Source organism: Neophocaena asiaeorientalis, unplaced genomic scaffold (genome assembly GCF_003031525.2).
Source record: "Neophocaena asiaeorientalis asiaeorientalis breed wild unplaced genomic scaffold, Neophocaena_asiaeorientalis_V1.1 scaffold437, whole genome shotgun sequence".
NCBI lineage: Eukaryota > Metazoa > Chordata > Mammalia > Artiodactyla > Phocoenidae > Neophocaena > Neophocaena asiaeorientalis.
The window spans coordinates 1329763-1350203 of NW_020173375.1; the positions used below are offsets into that span (position 1 = coordinate 1329763).

The window sequence follows — 20441 nt, forward strand, 5'->3', positions numbered from 1 at the left end:
GAAATCCAAAAAAACCTAAATTCTGTTCCCAGCTGTTCAAAGGAATCTACTATATGAGATTAGCTAACTCTGTTAAATATACAGTATCTGTGCCTGTTTACCTAAACCTATTGATTGGTACTTATATTTCTCTCAATGAATTCTAACTGATTACAATTAAGTTAACTTTCTTGAGCATTCAATATTTAGGTTGCATCCAAATCTATGCTAAACTTATTGCTAAAGAAGGCCTTTAGCTTCTCTCAGTATTTCCTTGGTTACTTCCCATTTCCACTTTCTTCTTAAAATGCTACAATCAGTAGGTTGCTTACTTAGTTGTGATGTTAAATTTACAACTCCTCAGATGAATTGGCAAGTAATCATTTTACACTGACCTTTAAAGGAATCTTTTGCCTCCAACTCCAAAGATAGCTGATTCCCTAGACTGCGTCAAACTGCACACTAACCATGAAATTTAAGGGAATAAAGGAGGATTAATACCTCCTAGCATCATTTTTTAATTATATTTATTGTGTGATAAAATGAACACATTACATATTTCTCCCTAGGATTGTGGTATCATCTGTATTATGTGTACTTGGATTTCATTCAGCAAATATTTATTAAACATCTGTCCAAAAGGCCAACTGAACATTCATCCTTTGCATACTAGGTTTACCAGTTAGCACCCATATGTTCTCATTTGAGTGCCTAAATTAATTCAGCAGAATCACAGAATGCAATAGAACTTCAGAGAATACATAGTTCAACCCTCTTGTTTATAGATTTTTTAAATCTGTAATTCTGGGATATAAGATAATTTCTCTAAGGTCACATAGCTAGTTAGTAGCATGGCCTGCATTTTGTTTTTCTTTCAGTTACTTATTCAACAAATATTCTCAAATCTTTTATGTTGAAAAGGTCAACAAAGACGCCAAAAGACCTCTAGCAGCTGTCCTATTTTTCTCACTCTTTATTGTTTTTGGTTTTTGTTATTGTTGTTTTTAATAGATCTTTATTGGAGTATAATTGCTTCACAATACTGTGTGTGTTCTGTTGTACACCAAAATGAATCAGCCATATGCATACATATATCCCCATATCTCCTCCCTCTTGCGTCTCCCTCCTACCCTCCCTATCCCACCCCTCTAGGTCATCGCAAAGCACCAAGCTGATCTCCCTGTGCTATGCTGCTGCTTCCCACTAGCTGATTATTTTACATTCGGTAGCATATATATGTTGATGCTACTCTCACTTCGCCCCAGCTTCCCCCTCCCACCCTGTGTCCTCAAGTCCATTCTCTATGTCTACATCTTTATTCCTGCCCTGCAACTAGGTTCATCGGTACCATTTAAAAACATTTTTTTTAGATTCCATATATATGTGTTCACATACAGTATTTGTTTTTCTCTTTCTGACTTACTTCACTCTGTATGACAGACTCTAGGTCCATCCACCTCACTACAAATAGCTCAATTTCGTTTCTTTTTATGGCTAAGTAATATTCCATTGTATATATGTGCCACATCTTCTTTATCCATTCTTCTGTCAGTGGACATACAGGTTGGTTCCATGTCCTGGCTATTGTAAAGAGTGCTGCAGTGAACATTGGGGTGCATGTATCTTTTTGAATTATGGTTTTCTCAGGGTATATGCCCAGTAGTGGGGTTGCTGGGTCATATGGTAGTTCTGTTTTTAATTTTTACTGTCAAACTTTTTTGAAAGAGTTGCCTTCTTTCTTATCTCCTTTCTACCCATTGCGGTTTGACTTTAGCCCTTTATCCTTGCAATACTTTCTAATCCTTATCTTGTCTTTTGGTAACATTTGTCATCGTTAAACTATTCCATTCTTTTTTCTTTTTTTTTTTTTTTTTTTTTTTTTTGATAGTTGTGGCGACTGGGGGCTACTCTTCGTTGCAGTGCGCAGGCTTCTCATTGCGGTGGCTTCTCTTGCTGCAGAGCATGGGCTCTAGGCACGCAGGCTTCAGTAGTGGTGGCTCACAGGCTTAGTTGCTCCGCGGCATGTGGGATCTTCCCAGACCAGGGCTTGAACCCGTGTCCCCTGATTTGGCAGGTGGATTCTTAACCACTGCACCACCAGGGAAGTCCTTCCATTCATTTTTACCTTACCTCTGGGATGCCATGTTCTGGTTTTGTTCTTACTTCTCAGACCATTTCTTAGATTTCTTCATATGCTCTTCTTTCTCATCCATCTGTTAAATATCGGTGTTCCCCAGGATACTTTTGTCAGCCCTCTTTATTTACATATTCTCCTTTAACAGTCTCATCTACTTCCATGGCTTCTGCTGCCAGCTAAATACAGAGGACTCCCAAGTCTCTACTCTTGCTCAGATTCTTTACCATGGACTTTGAATTCATCCAGCTGCCTACTAGACATCTGTAGTAGCATATCTTTCAGGGATCGCAGATCATCATCTCTAAAGCCCAACTTGTTACCTTAGCATTTGTTCCTGTGTTAACTCTCTTGGTGCCTTATACCGTAAGCCATTTAGTAGGCAACTACCTAGAAATGTAGGCGTAACATCAACATCCCCTGTTCTGATTAGTTCCTAAATTCTATCAATCCTGCCTGCTTTAATTTCTCTTCAATCTATTTACATCTTTTCTGCCAACATTTCATTTTCAGGCCCTCATTTTAGATTATTCCCACGGCCTTTGTTAATATGTGATGAACTGTAGAATAATGATTAGAAGCATGGGCTTTAGAGTCAGATAACCCTAGGTATGGATCCTTACTCTATCGCTTAGAATCTATAAATGCTCCGAACTTCAGTTTCCTCATCTGTAAAATAGACGTATTAACCACTTGCTTCATAGAGTGATTGTGAGACTTAAATTTATTCCCCTTAGAACACAGTATTTGGCACATAATAAGCCCTCAACAGAAGATTGTGTTTACTGTTAACTAGCTTCCCTATCTTATATCATTCTCCCTTCTGCTTAGAATATGATTCTTTAACATAAATTATTAGCAACTTCATGATAAAAATCCTATTCATTAGTTCCTTTATTGCCGACAGGATAATAGCCAAATAATTTAGCATAGCATTTTAAGTACTTTCCATTTAAATGGAAAATGGGTCCTCTTTTTCTCTTCAGTTTTCTCTCACCACTCTCCTCCCTGTTTGTGCCTCAGCTGCAATAAATTCGCAGTCTCTCAAAAGCACCTCTGGGCTTTTGAACATTCTGTGCCCTCTGGAACACCTTTCCATATAGGTAGATAATTTTTAGTTTTTCAGAACTCAGCTTACATGTAGTCTTGTTTGGGAACCCTTCTGTGACTACTTTTGACTCTGGGTTAGGCTTTCCAACATAGCACTCCTTACATTCTGTTGCAGTTGCGTGTTCTCTTGTCTATTTCCCCTACTGCTTTGTGAGTCTTTGAAATTAAAGGTCAAGGAATGTTGAGGTTTGGTTGTTGGATGTTCATCTGCAGGAACATTAAAGGTCCTGGAGGCAGTGTCCTTTCTATTACTCTGCACAAGATGATCTTATTTCCTTCTTCTGAATATTGCACTCATTTTAGCAAAAGGAAATATGTATAATTTTTAAAGTATCATTATTTGGGATGTGAAGATCCCAAAAAGGAATAAGTACGCTCATCTGTACAAAATAGAGTAGTTTAAAGAATTTTAGTTTCACAGAGTACTTTTTAAAAGTGATTCCTACATCAGCCTATGCTCATTTAATTACTCTTCATTACTATTTTAAATATTGATATCATACTGAGTCATCTGCATGCGTCTTGCTCATTAGTCAGTGAAAAGATCGTGAACTCTGATATCAGACAGTCCTGGTTTCAAACACTTGCTAATAATAACTACTTCTTCTAATCAATATAAATATGAAATTATGTAACAGCCCTCATACCAGTGCCTGGCACATTATAGGTACTTGATAAATTTAAATTTCCTTTTATACTTTTCAGATGTTTCATTTTGAATATTATATGGCCATCTGATTAAATCCTATTCACCCATCCAATCTTAGATTAAAGGCCATCTTTCTATGAAGCTGCCTCCAACTCAGCTCTTTCTGCTACAGTTAGAGTTAACACCAAAAAATTAAACACTTAATTACTCTCTAATTGGTCTAACTCCCTGCTAAGATGTTAACTCTTTGAGAACATGGACACTATCTTAAAGTTATCTTTTCCCCTTGACATTTTGCAGAGTCCTGAGAATATGGGAGTACATGTTTATTGCTTAATTGATTTTTTTCAGTATGCTGCTGCACTCTGTCACTTTCCTACCAGCTAGTATTTGCTATAGCAATGACTAAAAATTTTAATATCAGCCTGAGTAAACCATATTGATAAAGGCAAATATGTTGGAGGAAATCATACTGAGCATTCCAAAGCTAAATAGAACTGAGTATTCAGGATTATCAGTTTCGCTGACCCTTCCATTAAGATAACTAGGAAATAACTATATGATTTGGTTCCCAACAATATATTTGGTTTTATGAATTTCCTTAACAATAAACTAGTTTGGCTATTTTCCATTTACTATTTCTTCTGGATCAGTTTTATAGGATATTGTAATTCATGCTTATAAATTTGAATATGTCTTACAGGAGGATTTGTTGGTATTGAGGAAAACTGTGAAATCCTTTTTGGCTGTTTGCCAACAGTGCCTATCTAATGTTAATACTCCAGTGAAGGAACAGGTAAGAAATTGTCAGTTAAGAGCTCTCAATAAAAATAACTCAAATGAGTTACTGAAGAACAGTAAGATGTAAATTTTTTTTAAAAAGATGTTATTTTTTATGACAGTTCTTAGCATGCAGGTTTATCCCTAACATTTGTGGCACCTGGGACAAGAATATAGATGTCTGAATATTTAAGTTACAAAGTAAGCTAACCTGTTACACGTCTTTGTACCTTGACAAGTATACTGTCATAATGGCCTGGAAGGCAGGTTCAGATTTAGAAGTTTTGATTCCTTACCAGAACTTGGAGAGTTGGGGAGCTGGCATAGGGTCCACCTTCTCTTCTCACCTTCAGCTCTTTCCCACACCAGGTAGAACTCCTCACACATGCATATGAACAATTCAGCCCACATATCCAAACTATCAACATCACTTCTTCAGACAGCTGCTCCTTGATTACCCTGGGGCCTAGGAGTACACACTGGGGATGCAGTGTGTCTAGGAAAGATGCCTGTGCACCCCCTGGTAGCAGAATCAGGTCTGTGAGGGCAAGGAATTCCTGAATCCCTGTACCTGGGCAGTGATGTAAAGTAGAGGTGCAGGTGGGCATATCCCATTGGTCCAACAGACTCCTCACCCCTTCGGAAAGGTCGCAGACCAAAGAGGGTCAAAGTGGAGCCCAAGGCAATACCATTTTCACAAAGTGATTTTGTAATCTATTTAATTATACTGTTCTATTAGGAAATACTTTTATATAAAACAGATATACCTTTTCCATATCGTTTTTTTTTAATGATGTTGGGCTACAAAACGAGTCTATATCTAAAAAGAGTACAGCAGTACTTACCCTTTGCTGTCTCTTCCTACAAATAGGTTATCCAGGTCTCTTCTTTATTGAGTTATCAGCATCTAACGTAAATGGGAAGAGAAATGGTCTTTCCTAAACCTTATTCTCTAAACCTTCTGAACTCAACCAGTGCTGTCTAAAAAGTACCTAGCTCAGGACATTTAAGCCAAAAACTTAGTGTTTCTGCATCCTCACTGCTTGGTGACATGCAAAAGTATGGCCTCAGTTAAAAATATATATTTTCCTGGATTTCTTTCATGTTCTCCTGTTTTCAAGTGACTCAAGTAATGTATTTCATGGTTGTGTACTTAGAGCATGAACTGCCATGAGTTTTGCTGGAGGTAAACAACCAAGTATACAGCCATCTCCAGATACATTCCAAAATTATGTTTTCCCATAGAAGTCAATTTTTAGAAGGGGGTGAGTGGATTGTTTTGAGGTATCAGAGCCCTCAGTTATTCCATAACAAAATCTTTCAGTTTCAATAAACTGGTGATACAAGTTTATTTTGTACCATCCATTAAATAGGATAAATTTGGCAACATAACTATAATACTTTCTCTATGGGGAAATATACTGAAAGTTTCTTTATGTGATTACATTTGTTGGGAAGCTTTCAGACACTGTTTTTTATGTGAATGACCTTGAATTCAATTTAACCTACTGTTAAAAATTTCGTTTTACAATAGATTTTTTAAAGAAGAATCCAAAATAGGAGCTTACAGACTTAAAGTACTACATTGTAATTTGTTGAATTATACAGTTTGTCTTAAGATTTATGCTTATTATTTGATTATGCAGTATAAGATTGATTTGTAACATCTGTCATTAATTTATTATATCAATTTTGTATTTCCAGAGTTGAGTTTAACTCATTTTTTATAATTTCAAGTCAAAAATATCTTAACTGTTTTGAGTTAATATAGCCAAGTAAAAGAAGCAGGTTATATTTAGGGGGGTGGAGAGTCTTAAGTACGACTAGTTTGTAATGAGACAAAATAATTTTATTCAGTTTGGAAATTAAAATTAAGTAGCTGCAATTTGAATACTCAGAATTTCTATTATGGTACTGTTATTGAGCTGTTTTTAATTTAGTATAGTTTCATTAACATTGATTTGTAGTTACAGCTACATTTGTACAATATTTTACTGATGAATTTCCTTTGCATTCCAGGCTTTCATGTTACTCTGTGATCTATTGATGATTTTCAGCCACCAATTAATGACAGGTGGCAGGGAGGGCCTTCAGCCTTTGGTGTTTAATCCAGATACTGGACTTCAGTCTGAACTCCTCAGTTTTGTGATGGATCATGTTTTCATTGACCAAGATGAGGAGAACCAGAGCATGGGTATTTGTAGCTATCATTTTGTCAATATTGATCTTGTTTTACCAACCCCAAAAGATATGAGAAAAAATTTCAAATTCAATCCTAAAAAATACTACAGTTTCTCTCTTAAAAAAAAAAAAGTTAATACATTCATGTAGTTAAGAAACCAACAAGAATAAAAATATACACAGTGAGGTGTCCCTGCTTTAATTTTAACATAGTGCCTTAAAGATCTTTCCCCATCACTACATATAGAGCTTCCTTATTCTAATAGCTACATAGTATTTTATTATTTAAATAGAGCATAATTTATATTATTCATCTCATATTGATATTTGGCTAGTTTCCAATCTTCTACTATTATAATCTATGCTATAATAAATAATTGTGTACATTTGTCATTTCCCACATGTGTAAAATGTATATTTAGGATAGATGGTTTTTTTCTAATTGAACTGCTTCCAGGTTCACAATTTTTCTAAAGGAAAGCATCTGAGTTCCTTTCTCCTTCTGAGTAGTGATCATATATTACTTAAATTAACAAAATGTGACTCTAAGATACTAAGTGCTAAAAGAATGTTATCAAACCTCACCAGTCAAAATTGTGCTGAGCCTGCAGAATGAAAACTTAGTAAAATTAGACTGAATATAAATAATTATAAATAAATATTACATAGGTTATTTGTGAAATAGATAATCTCTAAGATCTGTGGCATATCAGATCCACAGATCTACCTGGTGCTATTAGAATATTCTTTATTTAATAGAACATTTTAGAAAATACTGGGCTGTGAACAAAGGATCTTTATTTTGAGCTCATATTAATCTCAGGAGATAAAATTTACCTTCTACTTATCTTAAGCAAAAAGATTTCCAACTTCTCAAAGCGTTGATGCTTCACAGCAGGACCAGTTAATAGAAAGGGAAGAGAGAAGTTGAGAGTAAGTTTTTTTATGAATATGTACACGCAAAGAAGGGAAGGAAGAACACTGTCCCTAAATAAGGGCACGCCAAAACATGAGAGGGTCAGTACAGAGCCTGAAACAAATGTCTTAACTTTTATTGTCTATGGCCTTGTGGAGAAATTTTTCTTGGGATTAGAAATAGATAAGCCAATAGGGCCTGAGAATCTAAAACTTGAGGAATAAAGACTACTTGTTTGAAAGCATTTGGTAAGGTTTTGTTTTAAAAAATGCATATGTACATTAACATAGTTTGCAAAATATACTTTCTCAGCTTACAGTGTAACCATGTTTAGGACAAGAACTGAAAACTAACTCCTCCATATAATTTCCATTACTCCCCATATATTTTTCTAAAAGAAAACTTTTTCCCTGTGTCTTAAAAATTTCTAGAAATTTCTTCTCTGTAGAAATACATTAGCACATAAGGAATATTCAGATAAGAGAAGACAGCATTTTAAAGGTAAACAGAACAACAGTATTATTATGACAAAAGTATCAGAAAAAAAATCTATATGGTTTGTTTACTTTACTCAATCTTTGCTATGACAGTCTCCTAGAAGACAGAAACCTTAGTGCCTACTAAGTGTTTAATAAATGTTTAACTAAATATAGCACCCTAAAATAATCAGTATAGCTAACAGTTTTTAGCCCATCTAAAACTGAATTGTACCTGTTTGTAAAGTTATAAGCTGGTTTTTTATTATGCAGATTGTCTGCATTGTTTTACCTTGGATAGAGGGCCAAAGTTCATAAGTAATTTATTTTCTGTGGTTAGAGGGTGATGAAGAAGACGAAGCTAATAAAATTGAGGCCTTACATAAGAGAAGGAATCTACTTGCTGCCTTCAGCAAACTTATCATCTACGATATTGTTGACATGCATGCAGCTGCAGACATCTTTAAACACTACATGAAGGTATAGTTTTACAGTCTTTTTTTAAATGGGATATTTATTTATTAAGATAGTAGTTTCATATTCTTATTTTTCTCCTTCCACTTTAGTAGCAGAGAAGTTTGCAATTAAACATGAAAGAATGATGAATAAGCTAAAATTGACAGCTCCTACCTAAATATTATTGATGATTTTCTGATATATTTAAAATTCCTCTCTTTTATATACGAGCTTTTTATCACTCTATACTATTATATCAGTTCCATAAAGTAGGAGTTGCTTACATTTATATGAAAGAATGCCTTTTTATTTGCATGAGGCCATGGACTCTTACGGAAGAAAGCTAACTCTCTTCCCTATGAAATCTCTTCAGATACATTCATAAGTATGCCTACTACTGTGTTGCCAGGCACTCAAGTTACAAAGATTTTTAAATTCCTACTCCAAAGTGGTCTAAAGCTGGAAATAGTCAAGTAATTAGACAATTGCATTTATACAGTATAACAGAGGTACGTATAGGGGTTCCTGGAAATACGTAAAACAGATACCCCGCTCTTAAGAAATATGAGGGCTAATGAAAACTGCTTAGAAGTGCCTTCTGAACTAAGTCTGAGACGATAAGCATAAATTAGCCAGTCAAGCAAAAAAGTAGTAGGAGGACTTTTAGGCAGATCGGACTTCGTGTACAAAGCAATGAATTGTTTGGGGGAAATGCAAGTAATTTGATAGAGTAACATAGATTGCTTATGAGAATGGAGCCAGAGGTAAGATTTAAAGAAACTGACAGGGTAGACCTTATATGCTGTGTGAGAACTTGGGATTTTTTTCCTGAGGGAGGTAAAGAGATGTTGAAAGGTTTTATACCATTCTTTATATGACAGGATTTTGATAGGTAGTTGCCTTCCTGGCTGCTCTCCTTTCCAGAAGCTGCATTTTGTTTCTGAACCACAAAAAAAGCAGTGCTCAAAAATCTTTGATATAGCCTAAGAGGCACACTTCTCAGTTTATGTATTTTGGCCTTGTTCTTATGTCAGACACAGTATTTTATTTTGCCCATGTTCAATATTGTGTATCCCATTGATTCACATGTTTATGTCCAATTCTAGTTATGACATAGTAACTAAGTCATCATATTTTGCTAAACAACTGCAGTGTGATGAGCACTGTGTTAGTAGCCAGGGATTTAAATAAGACATGATTTCTGTACTAAGGAGGTTACAGATTAACAGAGAAACTGAAATGTAAACATAATATAACATGCTAATAATGAATAGCTGCCTGTGTTCTATGCCATTTATATTTGAGACACTGTTCTAAAGCTTTTATATTATCTTTGTTGATTACAGTAACTCTGTGAGTTAGGAAATAATATCATCATTTACAGATAAGGGAATTAAGGCTCAGAGAGGTTAAATAACTTTCGAAGATCCACACAACTTTTTTAAATTATTTATTTATTTATTTACTTACTTACAGACTGCGTCAGGTCTTAGTTGCAGCATGCAGGATCTTTCGTTGCAGCGTGTGGGTTCTTCATTGCAGTATGCGGGCTTCTCTCTAGTTGTGGCACGCGGGCTCCAGAGTGCACTGGCTCAGTGGTTGCGGTGCAAGGGCTCCAGAGTGCATGGGCTCTGCAGTTGCGGCACGCAGGCTCTCTAGTTGTGGCACGTGGGCTCAGTAGTTGCAGTGCGCGGGCTTAGTTGTCCCGCGGCATGTGGGATCTTAGTTCCCTGACCAGGGATCGAACTGGTGTCCCTTGCATTGCAAGACCAATTTTAACCACTGGACCACCAGGGAAGTCCCCACACAACTATTAAAGTAGCAAAAACTGGCACTCGATTTTAGGTTTGCCTAGCTTCAAAGCTTAGCTCTTTCCACTAAACCATAAAGCCTCATCATGATTACTGTAGAGATAGATGTATAAATTACAAAGCAAGCACAAATAGAGACTTAAGTGAGCAACCAGACAAGGCTTCCAAAAGTAATGTCGAAACGGGGTTTGGTTAGATGAATATGAGCTTAATATGGTTTTCCTTGTCATCCCTTAGCAATACTGTCTTGGTTTCAAGAAATAAGCTTTATCATCCTTAGCAATTTTTACACTCCTCTGTTCTTTCTAGGCTTTAATCTTTTTGTGAATATTTTAATAGTTGTTTGCTATTCTTTATTATACATCCTTGTCTATTTGGCTTTTTGCCTCATTTCTCTATGTGATCATTAAAAATCTGAATTTATTGTTGATCTACCTGTCGAACCACTTTAGTGTTCTCATATATCTTTCTCTTTTTATCTGCATTGAGATAATTTTTAATTGCACTGAAAGGATGATTCTTTCAAGACATTTCCCCTTTTTTTTTGCACTTCACATCATGGAAGAATACCTATCTTCTTGAAGATTATAAAAATCCAGTTGTCAAGCTAATATACTCACTTCTTTACATAGGTTATAGGTTTTATGCTCTAGCTTGGAAGTAACATCCAGATTTAATGGTCTCAAAGTTTTTCCTAATTATTTACTCACAAGGAAAACTCTTTAAATCCTGTATCCAAAAACTGAATTATAAAGAAATTAGTTGAATTTTTCTTAATCACTGTTGAAGAAATCAGTGTTTTTATTTTTTATAATGGTAAAATATAGACATGTTATGGGGGATAGTGAGTGCACAAAAGTATTCAGTGAAAACTTAAATCTGTTACTGTAATCTGCCCTTCCCCTTATTTAGGCCTACTCCCCAGAAGTAAGCAAGAAATTTTAACTGTTTTGATTTTAGCTCTTTAAGATGTTTCTGTCAGAGTTCTGTTTCTTGATTTGTCACCTTTTAAATCTATTGAATCCATGTTGTAAAGAATGAGGAATTTTGCTCACCTATATCACTTCTTCTCCTCTTGGAATTACCAATTTTTTAGTTTAATTATTATTATTTCATAATTTTAAATATCAAATGTGTATTCCTTTAACTTTAGACAATATATTTTAGCTCTCATTAGGTTTTTAGGATGAAAAATTAAACACCTCTGTACTCACCTTTCCATTTCTTTCATCAGCCTATTTATCTCATTAAATATCAACAGTTTTTTTTTTTCCAACTGTTTTAAAACTATATTTTTTTCTTTTTCTCACAGTATTACAATGACTATGGTGATATTATTAAGGAAACACTGAGTAAAACCAGGCAGATTGATAAAATTCAGTGTGCCAAGACCCTCATTCTCAGTTTACAACAGGTAAGAAATTTGAAGGGAAAGAGATGAAGAGTAGAATTAATATTATTGAGCACTTCCATGTGCTTATTATTGTGTGCTAGGTATCTTACCTCATTTAAATTAGGTCATTGCATTAATACATTACTATGGATACTTTCTGGTACAAAGATGTGTTATGTGTATTTTCTTTAGGAAGACAGTCCTATAGTTCACATTTCAAATAGATGAAATCCTAAGGTGATCTATTCTTAGACCAGATGAAATGCCAAATTGGATATTTTATAAGTAATCATTTTTAAAGAAAAAATTTTAAAATACATTTTTAAAGTATTTAATAAGGGAAGGGGCAACAATAGTATCCAAAGAAGAAAATACATCACATGTATTGCCTAAATAAGATTTCTAGTAAATGCCTAGTATTAACGTAGAGATGGGAGAGTTGGGGATGGCTGTAGGTATGTATGTATATATTTAGCCTATGATAAAGGTCAGTGGGGAAAGGATCGGGACTATTCAATAGGTGATAGCCCTACATAACATGCACCCAAAATAACTACTAGGTGGATTACATATACATGTTAAAAATTAAAAGTTTATAAGAAAATAAAAGGATATTTTTATGTCCTGGAGTAGGGAAGTCCTCAAGGAAAGAAGCCACAATGTAAAAAATTGATTATATATATATACTTACACAGATTTATACATCAACCAGCACTCTGAACAAAATTTAAAAAACAGTGACAGATTGTGGGAAAATATTTTTAATCATACATAGCAAATCCTACAAATCAGTAACAAAAGTAAATAAATCCCATAGAAAAGTGAGCAAATGAAAAGCCACTTTTCAGAAGAGGAAAATTTAAAAAGCAGTAAACACATGAAAAGAGGCATAACTTAATTAATAATTAATATAATACAGATTGAAACAAGGAGACATTTATCACTGCCAAATAGACTGGCATGAATTAAAATGATAGATAATACCAGTGATTGCTAAAGATGTGGCAAGAAAAGGTCCCTTGTGAAAGCAGTTGCTCTTACCTTCTTGGAATATAATTTTGCAGTATATTTCAAAATTTAAGGTATACATTCCTTTTAAACCAGTACTTTTGCTACTTAGGTATCTACATAGATACATGCTGGTGTGCACAAAAACGTATATGTGAAAGATGTTGTACTGCAACAGTTTGTGTAATATTGCAAAACTGGAAATAGTCTAAATGTCCATCAACAGAGGAATGGTTAAATATACTGATACTCTGAAGTAGCTAAACGATTTTTAAGACAAAATATTAAGTGACAAATAGCAAGTTTCAGGATAAAATATATCGTACAGTACCATTTATGTAAAAGTTAAAACTTTATATATGTAATATATTAATGTGTCTAAATTAGTCACTTTATGTATTAATGTGTCTAAATTAGTCACATTTCAGACTTTAACCTTGATTATCTTTGGAGAGAAGAATGATATAATGGGAAAGAGAAAAGAGAACTTTGATATTCGTACAGTGAAATATATTCTTTGTAATTTATTTTAAATGTAAATTTTAAAGTTTAAGGCTATTGTGTATAATTATCTGTGAAAACATTTTAAAGTTTAAGAATTTATTAACAATTATCTATGTATAAATTTGAAAATCTCTGGAAGAACTGCTGTTTCTAGTCATGGCAGAGTAAGTAGTTTAAGCTGGTCTATTGCTAAAGAAACCTAAAATGGTAGACAACATAATTAATAGAAGATAAGAGCTATTTCCGTGAAATGGTGTGATTAAAGTGTATTGAGAGATTGGGAGATGAGGAAGAAAACAAATGTAAACAATACTCAGGATCTTTGTGTAAAGAGAATGAGAAAAACGTGTTGGTAACTGGCAGAGGAGATGGAATTAAGAAGTTAGGGTTGTTTGCTTGATTTTTAAGGTGCATGCATCTAACAGAGAGGGAATAGTTAATGGATTCAGGAGAAAGCAATAGCTCAGGACCAAACCACTAAGTAGGTAAAGGACAGGGAGATTCAGTACATAAGCAGGGAGTGGCTTTAGATGAAAGCTTGGGTTATCCGTCTCTCATAATAGAAGGGAAGGCAGATAATCTAAGTGTCTGACTTCGATGACAGAATGATGATTGCTTTTATATTCTTTAGTACTCCAGAGTTTTGTTTCTGTTATTTTGATACAATATATGTAATGTCTATGTAATTATAAAACCTCTTCACTCAGTTTAAGAACTTTTTTGTATATTTTGTTTTATTGGGTGGGAAAAATCACCCCATATATCTTAATGGTCTTCTTTTACATAATGTTCTTGTCAAAAAACAAAGTTCTGAACCCTGTATTTCATATATTACCATTCCTGTGAAAACAACAAAAAGAATACATAGATGTTTACGAATACGTAGTATATTTTTGTAAACATATTTCCTTTTCCCAACCCAAAATGTGTTCCTTTTTGGTAAAAAAGAAATTTGGTTTGCATTTAATCACACAACTAGCATGAAAATGAGCTCAAGAAATAGTAGATGACTTGGAGAACGGGAACAGTGGTGGCTACTGTTAGTACAAGGAAGGAAATATGTATTTTACCATATGGCTTTTAAATATTTTTAAATTATATTACTTATTCTAACAATAAATAAATATTTCTTAACTATAGGTTTTTTCCTCTTTTTTTTTTTTCTTTCTACCAGTTGTTTAATGAACTTGTTCAAGAGCAAGGTCCCAACCTAGATAGGACATCTGCCCATGTAAGTGGCATTAAAGAATTGGCACGTCGCTTTGCCCTTACATTCGGATTGGACCAGATCAAGACACGAGAAGCAGTTGCCACGCTTCACAAGTGAGTGAGCTAAATAAACACTCTGTTATATACAGTCTGGTTTACTGGAATTTACCAGAAACAACTATTATATGACCAATTTTTAAAGTGACAAATGTTGGAATTTTCAAGTTATGAGAACTTTAGAGGTTGTCTAATCTAGTGATTCTCAACCAGGAGGGTATTTTTAATTTGAAAAATAGTTACTTATTTCACACATTTTTTCATCTTATAAAGTATAGAAAGGAAAGTTTAACAGGATGTTCTTATCTGGTCTATTGGTGAGAAAGTGTTGTGGGAGACATAGGTTTAAAAGCACTGTGCAACTTCATTTCATAATGGAAAACTGAATGACAAAAAATTTTAAGTATCTTACAAAAACTCAGACACCTGCTTGGTACCATGACCAGCTCTAAGAACCAAATTTTCTAACAATCTCAGTATCTTTCCAGGGTATTCTGTTATCTCTAAAAGCTATACAGGAATTTAGCTTTGTGGGTATTTAGCTATTTCTTATTATTTTTCCCAATATAAGTTGTGAAATACATGTTCACAATATAAGTTGTTTTCCACTGTAAGTAATAAAATTAAATATTATTATGCAACTATGTCATACAAATTATTTTACCATTTGAATTTGTCAGATTTTACTACCTTCAGTGATGATTTTGCTGCCTTCCCAACTATTTTTGAAATTCTAGCCCATTGAAGAACTATACTAGCTATTTGGAAGAATAAGACAATATTTTCTTTTATTTCAGGGATGGCATAGAATTTGCCTTTAAATACCAAAATCAGAAAGGACAAGAATATCCACCTCCTAATCTGGCTTTCCTAGAAGTACTAAGTGAATTTTCATCTAAGCTTCTTCGACAAGACAAAAAGACTGTGTAAGTTGCATGTTACAGGACAAGTGGCTTTTATCATGACACCATTATAATTTTAAATGTTTAATTTTTGAAAAAAATCATCTAGATATAATTACTCTTGGTAACTTAGGCTCTAATAGGTTGTTTTAGGGCAGCGGTCCCCAACCTTTTTGGCACCAGGGACCCATTTCGTGGAAGACAGTTTTTCTATGGATGGGGGGTAGGGGTGGGGAATGGTTCAGGTGGTAATGTGAGCTATGGGGAGCGGCAGATGAAGCTTTGCTTGCTCACCCGCCGCGCACCTCCTGCTGTGCGTCCTGGTTCCTAACAGACTCTGGGGGTTGGGGACCCCTATTTTAGGGGACTATAATTTTCTTTCAAACTTTTATATAGTTTTTCTTTGATTATTTACCTTTCAGTACCCTAGAATTTGCAAGTGGAAATGATCTCTTATTCTCTAATTCAAAGATCTATGAACACTGGCTTAACTATTGTGGAAAACTTTCTTCTTTCCTTTTATATTAATTATATTTTAGTTTTATTTTGTTTTTGACTGGTTTCAAGAAGATTGAAGGTCCATTTCGCTTATAGTTTTCTTTAGGATGCTGTTCAAGTCTTCTATTTTCTTTTGTTCATTTGTTCTATCCATTACTGTAAGTGGGGTATTAAAGTCTCCAACAATTTTTACTGAATTGTTATTTCTCCTTTCAGTTCTCAGTTTTCGCTTCATGTGTATTTTGGGGCTCTGTTGTTAGTTGTATATATGTTTATAATTGTTATGTCTTCTGGTGGATTGACTCTTACTTATCACTATAAAATGTTCTCCTCTGTCCCTAGTAATTTTTCTCTTAAAGTCTATTTTGTCTGATACTAGTGTAACCACTCCAGCTCTATTTTAGTTACTATTTGCATGGTATAGCTTTCTTTCCATCCTTTCACTTTCTGTCTTTTTGCCCTTGAATCTAAAGTGTGTTTCTTGTAGACTGCATATACAGGCATACCTCAGAGATATTGCAGGTTCACTTCCAGACCACCACAAGAAAGTAAATATTGTAATAGGTAAAGCAAGTCACCGAATTTTTTGGTGTCTCGGTGCATAGAAAAGTTATATTTACACTCCACTGTAGTCTGTTAAGTGTGCAATGGCATGATGTCTTAGAAACAGTGTCGATACCTTAATTAAAAACTACTTTATTGCTTAAAAATGCTAACCATCATCTTGACAATGCAGAGTTACTGCAAACCTTCAATTTGTATAAAATGTAGTATCTGCAAAGCACAGTAAAGCAAAGCACAATAAAATGAGGCATGCCTGTAGTTAGATCATGGTTTTTCTTTTGAAACAATCTCTGCCATAATAATTTCTATTTTTTATATGTCTGTGCCTTTGTTTTTCCCTCTTTTATTGCCTTCTTTTATATTAAATGGCTATTTTCTAGTGTAACATTTTAATTCCTTCAGAGATCTTTAATTATATTTTTTAGTTATTTTCATAGTTGTGGGTATGAAATACCATCTGCTATCATTTCCTTACTAATACATCTTTGCTGTCACACACTTTTTTTGTGTACATTGTCAAATACACATTTCTATGTTATTGTTCCAGTGACAGAGCAATGCATAGTTTTATACAATTTCTTTTTAAAATCAGTGAAAAGGACAAAAGATAAGTATATATGCAATTATATTGTCCTTTATGACTACCTGGTAATTACCCTTCAGCACTCTGTTTTTTCCTGTAAATTCAGATTACTCTCTGATTTGTTTTTAGCCTGAAGAACTTCCTTTAGTATTTCTTGTAAAGCAAGTAAGCCAGCAACAAATTCTCTAAGCTTTTGTTCACCTGAGAGTGTTTTTATTTCATCTTTAGCTTTGAAATACAGTTTTCTAGATACAAGATTTTGGGTTGATAGCGTTTTACTTTCAGCACATTGACTATGTTATCCTGCTTCCTTCTGGCCTTTACTGTGTCTGATGAGAAGTCAGCTTTTGGGGCTTCCCTGGTGGCACAGTGGTTGAGAGTCCGCCTGCCGATGCAGGGGACACGGGTTCGTGTCCCGGTCCAGGAAGATCCCACATGCCGTGGAGCGGCTGGGCCCGTGAGCCATGGCCTCTGAGCCTGCACGTCCGGAGCCTGTGCTCTGCAACGGGAGAGGCCACAACAGTGAGAGGCCCACATACCACAAAAAAACAAAACAAAACAAAAAAAAGAAGTCAGCTTTTAAACTTATTGGGAGTTCCCTTGTGTGTAATGAGTTACTTTTCTCTTACTATTGATACTTTTCAAGATTTTTTAATCTTTGGCATTCATCATTTTCACTGCAATACATCTGGTTGTGGATCTCTTTGCATCTATCCTGCTTGGACTTTGTTGAGCTTTGAAAATGTGTAGATTCATGTTTTTCATCAAATTTGAAAGTGATTAGCCATATTTCTTCAAATTTATTTCTACACCTTTCTTCTCCTGGTACTCCCATTATACATGTCAGTGTACTTAATGAATCCCACATTTCTCTCAGGCACTGTTCATTTTTCTTCATTTTTTTTTTCTCTCTGCTCTTCAGATTACATAATCTCTATTGATACGTGTTCAAGATTACTGATTTCTTTTCTGCCAGCTCAGATCTGTTGAGCACCTTTAGTGACTTTTAAATTTCCATTGTTGTACTGCAGAATTTCCATTTGATTCTTTTTTTTATATTTCTATCTTCTTATTCATGTTCTCTATTTAATGAGAGATAGTGTTATTATACTTTTAATTCTTTAGACATGGTTTTCTTTAGTTCTTTGAACATATGTATAATAATTGCTTTGCAGTTGTGGGCCAAGTTTCTATTGCTTGGGGGTTTTTTCCTACATATGGATTACATTTCCCTGTTTCTTTGTCTCATAATTTTTTGTTGCAAACTGACCATTTTAGATAATGTATTGCATATGTGATACATTGTAAAATAATAATTTAGCTACTCTTGATATTCATTCTTCATCCTCCTAGAGATAGATGTTGTTGGTTGCTTGGTCATTTATTTGGAGTAACAAACTCTGTGAGGTCTGTTCTCTTGCAGTATGCAGCCTCTGCTGTCCCTACTCAGATCTTTTTTTCCCTTGTTTTTTATTATTTAGCCTGTGTCAGCCCCTTATTAATCAAAGGTTGTGCTTAAACCTCCTTAGCAAGTTAGATTTTTACTGTTGGATGTGGGTGTGGCTTTTGAAAGCTGCTATCACAGTTCAGGGTGTTTACTTTGCCCCATGGTCAGCCAGGGGACCGGCAGCTTAGAAGGTCCCTCACTGATTGCTCCTGAGAAGGGCAGTCTTGGGCCATGTAGAGTCTTCCAGACTGACAGGAGAACATGTGATTTAATTTATTTATGTTATTTATTTTAACTTTAATTTTTTAGAGCAGTTTTAGGTTCATAGCAAAAATGAGGAGAAGGTACAGAGAGTTGCCATCCCATAGACCCCCTGCCTCTACATGTGCAAAGCCTCCCCCACTATCAACAACCATCACCAAACAGGTTGTTTTGCTGGGGAGAGGGTATGCCAAGCTCCTCACGCCACCATTCTAGAAATCCTGCCCTGGTTTGAACACTTTAAAAGAAAATTCAATAACCTTTTTTGCCAGACTTCTGATTTTTATTTTAAACATTGGTATTTAAAAACAAAGAAAGGAGTAGAGGAAGAAATACACATACACCCTTAGTAATACATTTGCTTGTTTAAAAGTATTCCTGAGGGGCTTCCCTGGTGGCGCAGTGGTTGGGAGTCCGCCTGCCGATGCAGGGGGCACGGGTTCGTGCCCCGGTCCGGGAGGATCCCACATGCCGCGGAGCGGCTGGGCCCGTGAGCCATGGCCACTGAGCCTGCGCGTCTGGAGCCTGTGCTCCGCAGCGGGAGAGGCCACAACAGTAAGCGGCCCGTGTACCGCAAAAAAAAAAAAAAAAAGTATTCCAGGAATTTGTGAAGCAAAACCTTAAATTCTCAATCCCTCTCTTTCTAAAGGTAACCACTGTTAATAGTTTAATGTGTGTCCTTAAGGATTTTTTATAACCTTCAGAGAGAGAGAGCCTCAGGTTATGAAAAAAAAATTAAATAAGTGATGCATGAACTGCTTCCATAAAAATGACTGCTTCTTTTGTGTTTCTAGTCACTCATACCTAGAAAAATTCCTAACGGAACAGATGATGGAAAGGAGGGAGGATGTATGGCTTCCACTCATCTCCTATAGAAATTCATTAGTCACTGGAGGTGAAGATGATAGAATGTCTGTGAACAGTGGAAGCAGCAGCAAAACCTCCTCAGTAAGGAATAAGAAAGGACGACCTCCACTTCACAAAAAACGAGTAGAAGGTAAGTGTGCCTTTATACTATGAGGCAAATAGTGTGCCTGATAGTATCAAGAAAAATAAAGTGGTAAATAATCCATTGAAGCAAGATAATACTGTTAAGCACATTATTTCCTTGTATGTTTCATATACACTGAGAGGTTCAGCCACAAAGGTTGTGACAGACAAAACAGGACAGAAGCAGGTCAAGGAAAAAGAGCTTGAAAAAGCATTGAACACAGAGGAAGATAGGCACAGAGAAAAAGAGGAGACAGGAAGGTTTATAAAACTGATCCCCTTACCATAGATCTCTAATACATTAAAATTTAAAATAAGACAGTCATAATGTTATTCTATCAAAATGCATCCTAATATAGGAGAGATTTTGGTAAGTTGAGGATGGAACTCTGCAGCACAATGAATATACCAGAACAACTTTCCATTTCCACCACTTGGTTGGATAATTTATTTTTGTATATTAAAATAGTGATGGCCAGATCTGGTTTTTTAACCCTCATAGGCTATGGGGAACAGGGAGTTGAACTGTCATG

At 35.1% G+C, this 20441-nt stretch overlaps 1 protein-coding gene across 1 annotated transcript in view; it reads left to right on the plus strand.

Annotated features, from left to right (window-relative positions):
- The window catches only part of STAG1 (STAG1 cohesin complex component), a 418973-nt gene that overhangs the window by 388488 nt on the left and 10044 nt on the right, over positions 1-20441 (plus strand). Inside the window, exons 23-29 of the mRNA XM_024746228.1 lie at positions 4576-4668; positions 6672-6846; positions 8566-8705; positions 11805-11906; positions 14572-14720; positions 15461-15589; positions 19713-19915. Of these exons, the coding sequence (XP_024601996.1) occupies positions 4576-4668; positions 6672-6846; positions 8566-8705; positions 11805-11906; positions 14572-14720; positions 15461-15589; positions 19713-19915 (991 nt within the window). The remainder of the gene's footprint in view (positions 1-4575; positions 4669-6671; positions 6847-8565; positions 8706-11804; positions 11907-14571; positions 14721-15460; positions 15590-19712; positions 19916-20441) is intronic.